Source organism: Adiantum capillus-veneris, chromosome 28, assembly GCF_014529385.1.
Source record: "Adiantum capillus-veneris isolate H3 chromosome 28, ASM1452938v2, whole genome shotgun sequence".
In the NCBI taxonomy this organism is placed as follows: Eukaryota; Viridiplantae; Streptophyta; class Polypodiopsida; order Polypodiales; family Pteridaceae; genus Adiantum; species Adiantum capillus-veneris.
The window spans coordinates 85,911,497-85,923,551 of record NC_140958.1 but is presented as its reverse complement, the minus strand read 5'-3'; the positions used below and the strand labels follow the sequence as shown (position 1 = coordinate 85,923,551).

At 40.5% G+C, this 12,055-nt stretch overlaps 1 protein-coding gene across 1 annotated transcript; it reads left to right on the top strand.

The window, feature by feature from the left end:
• The first annotated feature begins 256 nt into the window (after positions 1 to 256).
• On the top strand, positions 257 to 1,470 carry LOC147420815 (uncharacterized). Its single transcript, XM_086504409.1, has one exon. It carries the CDS (start codon positions 432 to 434, stop codon positions 1,158 to 1,160), a length of 729 nt encoding a protein of 242 aa, XP_086360535.1. The 5' UTR covers positions 257 to 431; the 3' UTR covers positions 1,161 to 1,470.
• The last annotated feature ends 10,585 nt before the right edge of the window (positions 1,471 to 12,055 follow it).

Genomic DNA, 12,055 nt, shown 5'->3' with positions numbered 1-12,055 from the left:
TATAGTTCCTCTATATGAGGCTTTCCAAGGAGAAGAAATATCTTTTGAGATTCTGTTGAAAATTAGAAAGTACAGGGATTTTGTGAATCGAAGTTCAAAGTTTCAAGGGAATGGATGTACGAAAATTAGGTAAAGGAAAGCGCGCACTAGAGATGGCACTAGTTTTAGTGAGTGGGATGTGCTAACAACATATCCGACATGGTCGTGGGCATCTAGTCTATAAGCAGGCTCTCACCAGTATAGTCGTAGCACGAGGTCGCGAGAGAAAGGCGCCTGCCTTCTCTTCTTAAAAGCCGTGGCCACTCCCCAATAGGCTAGATACTGCCCTGCGGCTCGCGCGCTCTCCCCCATCTCTCTCTCTCTCTCTCTCTCTCTCTCTCTCTCACACACACACACACACACACACACACACACACATATTTTGTATCGCCATGGGCAGTTTAGACTCTGGCCTTGCAGGCCCTCATGGGTACCAAGCTATGAAACATGCAGCAGACGACCACTCCTCTGCGCCCATGCAGATGAATGCTGATCATATTGCTCATGGCTTTGATTTCCGATCTCCCAAGGTGTCAAAAATATTGGGCCTACACCAGGTCGTTCGCTTGCGGCAAATGCTGCTCCAATGGCGTCGCCGAGCTGCGAACAACATTGATCGCACCCTCCAGGTTATGTCACCGCATGGTCGCAAGCTGCTCCTACGTGGTTCAAGCTCGTGCGGGCGATCGACATCAACATCGTCCTCCTCCTCATCATTATGTGAGGGCAATGGTTGCTCTGGTGAAGCACATCATGAGCAGCTGCCGCCTGTGGGCTTCTTGGCAATTTATGTCGGCCGCGAGCGAAGGCGCTTTGAAATTCGCGCAGAGCACATCAATCATCCGCTGCTGCGAGGGCTTTTAGAGCGGACTGAGGAGGAATTCGGGCTCAATCAGCGGGGTGGGCTTGCGATACCGGCGTGCGAGGTCGTACTGTTTGAGCATCTGCTTTGGATGGTGGAGAATGAGGACATGGAGTATCTGTTTGAAGATCCAACGGAGCTTCGAGAGCTTCTTGATTTCTACATGCATGCAGGCGGAGCAGGATCTAGCACGCCGACATCTAATTGCTTGCAAGAGGCAAACCTGAATAAGGTGACTGCATCTGTGTCTGCTTGTTAGCTCTGCCTAGGAGAGAGGGCGTGTGGAAGCTGCTAACCCAACTTTGCTTTATTGAGAGAGATGATCATGCACAAATGTGCAGAAGATGTCCTCAATATAATTCAATATTCTGACATAGCTGTCATGGCTAAGTGATTACATACTTGCCAAGGACGTTCGTCATCTGCCAGTGGCAGATAGTGTCCAGGTTTTAACTTCCTTTCAAGGTCTCGGACATAATTTGAATAGCAATAATAATAGGTGCAAAAATCATCCTCGAATTTCATTGTAGATTGCAATTGAATCACTAGACGTACCTCTCTCTTCTGCCTCTCTCTGGTTCAAGACTTACCGGATAAATCTTTAAGATCTCTTGGGATGGTTCCTATGATGTTAAAATTTTTCAATCTGCTTCTTCTCTCTTTCTCCTCTAGGGCACCACCACCCCCCCCCCCCCCCCCACACACACACACAAGCCTAAGCGCTCTCTCTCTCTCTCTCTCTCTCTTCCCCCACACAACACACACAAGCTAGCCTATAGGATAAAGACGCAGTTTAGAGACGTTTTCTCTAAAGCTACTCATTTTTCATGTTTTTGGGGAAGATTCAGCAAAACCAATCATTTTCAATATCTAGACATTGCAGCAAACTCCTCATGAAAAAGGTGAATCAAGTGATACCAAGATCAATATTTTTTAGATTTTTTTCCAATGCTATCTAGACATTGCAGCAAACTCCTCATGAAAAAGGTGAATCAAGTGATACCAAGATCAATATTTTTTAGATTTTTTTCCAATGCTTCAAGGTTTTTATAGTATTAGAGACACTCCAGGCCCAATAATGGTACACTTTTGAGTAAAGAACAACATGACATGTAAGAAAGATTCTAAGAATATTTTAATGTTTTTCTATGGAGTGAAAATGTCTTTAATTTGGTGATCAAAGGTTTTTGTCTCTAATTTGCCTCCTTTACCCTAGGCCATATTAGATATATAACATCAATATGGAATGGTTCCTTTTTTGTGGACCATTTGCTAAAATCTACAAACATTCCACATAGAAATCTATGTGTATATAAGTAGTGACCACACAGTGTATGCAAAGATGTGGGAGCTGGGTTCAAAAAGAGTTATTCTGAAAGAAGTTTAAAGTCGTAAAGCCATTGTGTATTTTGTATTATCCCATTTTGCAGCCCACCACGTGATCCTGCTGAGACAAAATTTGACAATAAGGTCAATCGAGTACCTACTTTTATTTGCAATGCTTGTGAATGATACCTAATGAGTAAACAATACTAGTATGGTCTCTAAGTCACCACCTTCTTTGCACGTATAATAGGGTCTTGTCCATACATCAACTCTGATAGCATACATCTCTGTTAACTATGTAGTATGATGATCCACCCAAAACGCATAAGATAACAACCAAGGCCATTCTCCAATTCAATGTTTGCATGCTTTACCATCCGGGTATTTTTTCCATCACTAGGAGGCTTGTGCATTGTATATACGTCCATTGTTCTAGGCTAACTTATCTCTCCATTGTGCACTAAGCAATACACTCTCTGTTGTCACTATGAAAATTTCTAATTGTTTATCGTGGCCTTTTATCACGTTTTGTAGAGAGAGAGTCCAAAATCAGCTGGAGAGGAAAGAGAGAGGGCGGAGGGGGGGAGCTTTTTTTCATTTCAAATATTACCGTGATTATTTTCGCACTCATTATCACGATAGTTGCCTCTGTTATTGCCACAAAAATTACCGCGTATATTTTCAAAACCCGGTTAAGCGCCTAAACATTCAAATTCTAATGTTTTCCTTTGTTTTTGTGTTTCCCTCTCCCTTAATAAAATTTACAATACATCATATGAAATTTTCAAATTAAAAAAAAAGATATAAAAACATGGAACAATAGTTAGGTATGTGGATAAACATGAAACAACAAAGGGCCTTGTCCATCCTAAAGTAATGCATGTAGTGGTGATAAACCATTTTTTGTCAGTACATAATAGTGGGTTTATGTATGCAAATGTGTATATAAAGAGATGTTTAAAATGTGTTTGGAAGATTTTCTAATGTAATATTTGGTTTCAAGTGTGGCGAACAATGTATATATGTCAATGTTGCGTGCGGACGGTCGGACACACACACATGTCTGGACAAGGTATCAAAGCCTTAAATACGGTCCCAAGTGGCTTCTTTGGCTCTAAGGTGAAAGCATGTTAACCTATCATGCTTTTTCATGTCCCGGACAATGCTAACTAGCACAATTTTGACATATGCTAACTAGTACAATAACTTGAGCTACATCTCCAAGATCTATGACATATGATATATCAATAGAAAGCACTTGAAACAAGGAATTCAAATGTACAACCTCCGATAAATTTTGATATTATTTGTAAAAAATTTATCGGACGCCCAACTTTTTGAAAATGTGCTAACTTGAAACTGCTAACTAGCACAAAAAGCGCGACAGGTTAGCATGCTTTCACCCTCTAGGGAAATTTTTTGAGTTTTTTAGAATGTAAATAATGCAAGTGGGAGGTGTGGACACGCTCATCCCACCCAAGAACTAGTTTGGCACAGCGATAACTGTCTATTTGGGGCGCTTAATATGTAGCGATGCGCGATCCACCCTAGAAGTGGTAAAAAATGGTATGTGAGCATGTGGCAATGAGATTTGGGTATCAAGAACCAAGCCTAAAAAATTTGGTGAATTTTGGAGTCCATTTGGTATTTTTTCCACGAAAAATGCCCGCCGAGGGTCAAAACTGGCCAAAATTGGGTCCCAAAAAGTCAAAAATGGTATGAAAAGGCTGAAATTTGACACATCACTCACAGTTCCATGAGTGTTTATGTTGACGAAGAAATTTGGAAGCCCAATATCAGCACTTCAGATTATTGATATGGACTATGAAGTAGACATGCTTGTAGCAGCTAAGTCTCTCAAGCACGAAATGGACTAGTCGTCCATTTTGGAAAGATTTCGCTGAGTTAAAAGGGATCCTCTACCCACTAGGAAACCATGGGCTGATGACTATGCTTTATGTTGCCTACCTCATAATTGATGAAGACTTTGATTTCAAGGGCAAGGTAACGTCATAAAATCTAATGTCGAGCTTTCGCAAATGATTTTCTCATATTAAACTGGCCATTTCAAATGGGGAGATAATATGTGCTATTGGACTTAGCTCAATAGGGGACCAAGAGGAGAGATAGTCTACGAAGACCAATATGAGCTCAATGAAGCTTTAAATGGCCTTAGAGTAAGCTTCATTAAGCCTCTTATTGGGGTAAAGCCCCATGTGGCCAGTTAGGCCAAGTGCCCGTCCACTATACTTATTCATTATATACATAATAGAATAAGGGGGCTCACATATAGAGAGTGAGTTTTAGCCCCTGCAAACACAAGGTCTCCTCTTCTCCTCTCTTCTCCATTGCTGCACACACTCACACACGCTCCCGCTCGTGCACTTCAATTGGTATCATCTCGGTTGTTGGGGTAAAGCCCCATGTGGCCGGTTAATTACTTATTCATTATGTACATAATAGAATAAGGGGGCTCACATATAGAGAGTGAGTTTTAGCCCCTGCAAACACAAGGTCTCCTCTTCTTCTCTCTTCTCCATTACTGCAAACATTCACACACGCTCCTGCTCACACACTTCAATTGGTATCAGAGCTCAGGGATTGGGAGCACCATTGGAGCTCAGCGGAGAAGCAGACAGATCAGAAGCAACAAAAACTGTAGCACATTTTTGCAGATCTATTTTGGACTAACAAAACATCTTCATTCAAGCCAATTACCTTCTGAGCTGACCGGTTTTTTGTCCTCTTCAACTTTGCAGAAGAAAGTTTTCTCAAAATCTTCACCAATTTTGAGATACGCCACTTAGACTGCTTGCACGTCTAGGGTACACAGGTGTAGATTTTTACAGACTTGTTTCGACCTAAAAAAAGAACACATTTTAGGTCCATTCCCCCGAAGCCCAACCATTTTGGCGTGATCTACAACTTTGCATGAGGAAGTTTCTGCAAAATTTTTGAACGGTTTGGAAGATATGGGCCGATAGGCTGCAGGGTATTCGAAAAGTTGAAGATTATGTATGCCTATTGTGGTGATTTTCTACATCCGAAGAGCTCGAATTGAGGTTTCTCATTCTCTTGGTTTACGCATTGATGGTTTTCTCTTAGTGAAGAGAGTGTGGGTTGAAATTTTCAACAAGTTTATGCGCATACATTGAGAACAGTTTGTGGATGTATGCATTCTTGTGGACTCTCAAGTTCGAGAGTGGATTCATCACAGGTTATGTGCATTGACTTGTGCGATTGAGCAGATTTCAAAAGCGTGGTGCATGGATTGGCAGAGAGATTTGCAAGCATTTTTGGCATGATTGTGAGCTGAATTTTCAGTTGATTTGGATGCTCATTTGCTACACATTTGGTACATGATTGATACTAGTTTACATTGCCATGTGGATTCACATGATGTGTGCTTTTCGTCGGATGGTATCCTTCGCCTTGCAATGGCATATGTGGGATGAGTTTCAGCTGTTTGAGCATCAATTTGTGTCAGAATTTGGTTGGTTTGCATCCAAGTTTATGCTAGTATATGCCTCGCTTATAGAGTGCGGTTGACGCACTTTGTGTTTCAGCTCATGTATGCTTGAGTGTGGATTTTCGCATGATTTGCTCATGGTTTTGAGCATGTTTATGGCATGTATGGTTATTATGGTTAGATAGCCAAATACTGCCGAAACTCTGCCGGATTTTTCTTATGAGTTTATTTGTTTATGCGCATGGTTTGCAATCGTGTTGTAATTGCATTTGGTACTCAGTGGTTGATTTGCCATAGTGTTTTGACATCACATTTTGAGAGTGTTTGCTCACCGGATTATGTCATTTGACATACATGTGGTAATCTCTTTAGGAGGGAGATTATTGACGCTAGTTATTGATGCTAGTTTCATCGATTATCACATAGTGCACTTGGATTAGAGCGGGGGTTTTGGCATCATTTGAGTGGTTTTGCTCATTTGTTCGTTACATTGATCACCAAATTTGTTGATACTTCTCTTAGAAAGCTTATGCCAGCTTATGTTGTATTTTGACAGTACTTGGTGTATGAGTTAGCCACGCTTTGGCTATTGTCAGTTGATCAATTTGTGCTCGGTCTTGTCACAGGTTATTGCCATGGATTTGGCATGTACATCATTGTTAGGGTTTGTGCTTTTCCATACAAAGTTTGATGGTTCAAACGTTGAGCATTGGAAAGCAGGTATGCATGATGCATTGACTCAGTTGGGCCAAGCATTGCCACTACATGGCATGGATGCTAGGCCAGAGTCTATGACTGACGATGAGTGGGATAACTTGGATGAGCTTGCACGTTCGATGATCATGTTACACCTTGGAGAGTCTGTCTATCGCATTGGTTTGGATGCATGTACAGCTAGAGAGTTATGGAAAAGATTGTGCAATGCTTTTGGCAAAAATGAGTCTAGAGAGATGCCTACAGTCAAAGGAGGATCTCACAGACATAGATATGTTGTGTGTTGGCATTGTGGTCATACATGGCATGTTCGTAGGCGTTGTTTTTGGCGGATGAGACAACGCAGGAGATAGCACAAGAGGGATGCTATCACTTTGGATAATGTGGGAGCGGGAGCAGATGTAGTGTATGTGGCTACGCATGACGGAGATGTTGACTTTGCTTCCATGTTTACTCTTGACTTTCTTATGTCCGTTTTTGATGACACATTACCTTTGCATTGGATACTAGATGTGAGTGCTAGATTTCATGTCATGTCGATTCATGAGTGGTTTAGCACATATGCTAGTGGTATGCTTGGACGTGTGTGTCTAGCTGATGGTTCAGTGCATGCCATAGTTGGTACAGGAGATGTCAGACTATTGTTCCCGAGTGGTGCATCATACGTGTTGCGAGATGTCCGCCATGTGCCAGGTTTGACGTAGAGATTCATCTCTGTGAGTCAGCTACGAGACAACAAATGAGCCAGGTTTGACGTAGAGCTTCATCTCTGTGAGTCAGCTACAAGACAACAAATGCCAGGTAGTGTTGGATGAGCACAGTTTCAAATTGCATTGTGAACAGCTAGTCGTAGTGAGAGGTGCTAGTGTTGGCACGATTCATGCCGTCATGTACGAGATGACACAATCTTTGTGAGTATGCATCCATGCAGAGAGATGAGGCATGTCTCCTTTGCGGATAGGTTGCATGATGTTCCAGTTTGTGAGCATGCTGAGCTAGTTGTGCAGACAGTTGTGCAGCAGGGCATGTCATTCGTGGATACGATGATGGATATGGATGGCTTGAGTGTTGAGGATTCAGCCATGATTTAGTCATTCATGGATATCCTTAGGCGAGAGGCTGATGTGTGTGAGTTAGATCTAGGCATTGCTCTTACCACAGAGGGCTCAGGACAGTCAGATGCTCTTGGTGTGCATGTGAAATGTGATGGACACAAGAATGGATCGCAAGGATCGGAGTTCGGATGTCAGGGTGATTTCCATGAGTGGAGTTCAAAGATAGATTTGACTGAAATGGTCAAATTGGCAGATATTGCTAGGATTGTATCAGCAGTTGGGAGTCTCATGTACGAGATATTGATCTCTAGACCCGAGATTGCATTTGCAGTAGGTGCATTTGCAGTGGGAGCAGTTAGTCGTGCAATGTCTAACATTGGCCTTGAGCATAGGGATACTTTGCAACGTATGGTGAGATATCTGCAGGATGTGTGCGGCTTTGGTGAGGAGTATGGTGTCGATCACTCTATACTTTCTCTACAATTAGAGCTGAATGCACACAGATTTAGTGAGCTAGTGGGCGTTGGCTGAGGTCATACTTGGGATGGCCTTGTACAGGTTTAGTACAATTTTCTTCTCTCTCTCTCACGGCCACATTGGCCTTTACGTGGGAGGTTGTTGGGATAAAGCCCCATGTGGCCGGTTAGGCTAGGTGCCTGCCCACTATACTTATTCATTAAGTACATAATAGAATAAGGGGGCTCACATGTAGAGAGTGAGTTTTAGCCCCTACAAACACAAGGTCTCCTCTTCTCCATTGCCGCACAAACTCACACACGCTCCCGCTCATGCACTTCACAACCAAAGGATAGTGCTAGCGTCCATTGGGCCTAGGATTTATAGGAAAGTCTATTGCCAACTCTAGGTATTTTATACCATTCAATTAAATTAGAGAAAATTTGGACTCACAAAGGGGCCTTATAAGGAGTTTGACTTCCTCTCTCATGTCCAAAATGGGCGTGCAGTAGATTTTTTGCAAATCAACTTAGAGATTTGGCAGTTAGAATCTACTCTTCAAGCTCTTTCTATTGATATATAGCGCGCCACAAGATTCCTCATATTTTTAAAGATTCTATTTTTGATTCTCTAGATTCTAGACGGAGTTGCCACATCACAAGAGAATAAATAATAGAATCTTTAAAAATATGAGGAATCTCATGGCATGCTATATATCAATAGAAAGAGCTTGAAGGGTACATTCTAACTATCAAATCTTCGCCACCCACATCAATAGTTTGAACTCTATTGTCACCCAACATCCATTGTTGTCTTGTACATTGTTGCATGAAATGGAGTCAATGACACTCCTAGGTTGTCGAGTACCTGATGATGCCATGGAGAATAGTGGCACAACCTGAAGAAAAACAATTATGATTAGACATTACACATCCATGTTCTAAACTGTATAGAGCAAGATTCTTCATGGTACACAAAGACGAAGGATGCTACTTTTACTGCTATACTTCTCTACCTCCTTGTTGGTTTAATGGGAAAGATAATGTTGCAAAGCTTGATAGGAAAGTAGATCCTCTCTAGAGAGCACAATGGAGAAGGAGCAGGAAACCTGTTGAGAAAGAGAGAGGGATGATCTAGCAGAAGGATATGTTGGAGATCTTCAGCTTTAGGTAGAGGTGTTTAGTGAGGCTCATGGAGAAATGGAGAACTTCAGCTTGCGGAGAATCCAACAAGCTTGAGGAGAATGCAATAAGCTTGAGGAGAGGAAGGAGGTTCAAACTTCTGCTGCAAAGCTTTTGGGAGGGAAAACCGAAAGGAAGGAAAGAGAAGAAACTCTTGCAAGGTGAAGTGAAGAGAAGTGAGAGATGGTACAATAGAGAGAGGGGTAGGAAATTATCAGCACATTTTTGGAGAGACCCCTTTTTAGGAGAGAGGGGAGAAGAAACTGACAGCCACTAGAGAGAGAAAGGATTGGTTATACTCAACTATTTAAAGGAAAGTTTGGTTTTTTAAATTTATAAGAGATTTTCTCTTTATATCTTATAAAAGAGTACAAAGTTGACCACTTACTTTTAGGCCCTGCCATACCCACCATTTTAGTCCACATGGCATCCACCCATTTGTCCCTTCCATAATCTGCTTTTTAATCCCATGGAAAATAAAGAGGCCCCCTTAGGCCCCATTCCCTTCCTAATGAATTCATTGTGCTTCATTGTAATCAAGGTCTTCATCCATATCTACAAACAAAATACCAAAATGTAGCAACCCTAAAACCGACAGTAAATCTTTTGCGGGTTGAAATTAACACATTAATATATAGAGAATGACATAAATGTCACTTTAACTAAATTCAATAACATAATGACATCTTCAACTTTAAAACATTACCATAAATTGTCACTTAAATCATGATGTGATACTTAAATTAGCATTACATTAACAACACAATGACAATTTCAGCCCAAAAAAAGATGCTTGTCTTTATTCATCTTTTGGTCATAGACTAAAAGAAGATACAACATTTATGCCAACTATGTGGGTTCCATTTATACAAAGGGACAAATCAAAAGTTGAAGGTTAATTTTAAAAATTAACATTATATTAGAGAGTTTGAGATTTTATAGATAATTTGGGAATCACCATTTTTTTGAAGATTTGTCCATATGGACGAATCTCAAACTCTTTTTTAAGACTAGAGACTTCCACAAGGTAGTACTTGAAAAGATCTTTAGAACCACGTTCTCAAAATCTTGGCTAAGATTGTACCATGTACTCAAATCTTAAACTCTTTTTAAAAGTGGGAATCGAGAAATTCCCAAATTCACTAATATGTTGTTAATTACTTTCTTTGCCTAAATCTAGAGTTTTATGTATTTCGTTTACAAAGGCTCTTTGATCTAGATTAGCTGGCTATGACATGCAATTAAGTATGCATTTTAAAACCCAACTTAAAGAATATACATCCGTGGCCTTAGAAAAGGGAGGAGGGTTGGTGAAGATGTACACGGGGACAGCCAAAGGGTAATCTCAAAGGTGATTGTTTTGAAACTCCAAATATAGATTTGCTAGCTTTAGAAATTTCTTTGTAGTTGGAAACAAGCTAGAAGTGCCCCAATATGTAATACTGCAATACCCTTGTCAGAAAATTGCAACATAATGTAGCAAGGGTGAAGGTCACTGTGAAATAAATCATGGTGATGTAAGTACTTCAACATTTGCAGAAGAGCATTGACAATGTGTAAAATATTGTCTTGGAAGTGCTCTATACTACCAGTTGTTTGCAAAAACTCTTTGATGCAATGCTTGTATCCAGTGCTCCACATGACCTCCCTCCCAATATTTGAAGATAAGCATTGCTTTAGGGGAGTGTTTCACGATGCCAAGTGGAATGATTATGCCTTGATGTTGGATATTTAAAGATGAGGCTTCTTCCATGGATTTTTGTGCAACAATTGTCCCGTGTGATTGGATCTTGAATACTTTAGCCGCATACACAAGGTCTGAGAAGGCAAGATGCAGTACATGAACTTGTTTGACATATGTGCATCTGCCTTTTCCAATTTGGTGTGCTTGCAAGTGGACAATATGTTGGGCATGTAGGAAGTGCAACACTAGTGGATCATAGCCTTGGACTAGTGCTCCCACAAAAACAGGTTGAGCCACAATTTCCACTTCTGTCTCAGTGGTGGCTGGCTCAGTAGGATCAGCCACTCTCAGTCTTTTGCTAGGGCCTTCTAGCTTGATTTTTCCTTTCATTTCTGCATGTAATTGATGTTCCATTTGCATTCTTTTTCATACTAGAGGGAGATAGTGGAATTCAGGGTTTTGTAGAGCATCAAAAGCAACCAATATTTGACCCAAGACTTGCTTGAGAAGTCCCCCCATTTGACCGTCACTAAAAATTGCAATATCAGATGATATTGTGGGGAATGATTACTATAAGCGCTCAAAACAATGTTTTGTCAACATATTGACAAAATCTTGAAAATGGAAGGCTCTCCAGTTCCAAAATATTGACATAACTGCTTCTCTTCAACACCATGTAGATAATAAACAATAGCTTCGGTGGTGATTTTTGGATGTGCGCGTGATGGCTTCGTCTCTGACATGGCTATTAAAACAAACAACAATATATTAATAGAAACAAAATAATTCAAACATGCTTAATTATGTAGACATGTTTTCTAATATCAATGTTAAATAAAGTGAAAAGCTTGTTGTACCAAATGAAATATATACATTTTTTAATAATTATGATCTTTGAATAAGCTATTATTATCAATAATTGATTAAATGTACAGTCAATGTAATTGTAATGCAGTGAAAGATAAAATTTTAAAAAACAAATCACGAAAAGTTTCTATTAAGAAAAAGTAGTCCAACTGTGTGAGTTAACAACTCTAACACAAGAGAGTGGACACTACTAAACACAAACATGGATTTCATTAACGTGATCACAAAAATGTGAGCACGTTATAGTGATCACATTTCAAAATAAGTGCTCAAGTTAAATATTCACGTGACTTTCCCTTGACCTATAGAAATTGTCCATTTTGGTATGCTCGCTCGGATTTTCTCATTTTCTTGTAGGCCAGATTTAGGGTTCACAAAGTTTCCTCAGGTGGGTTTTGGTGG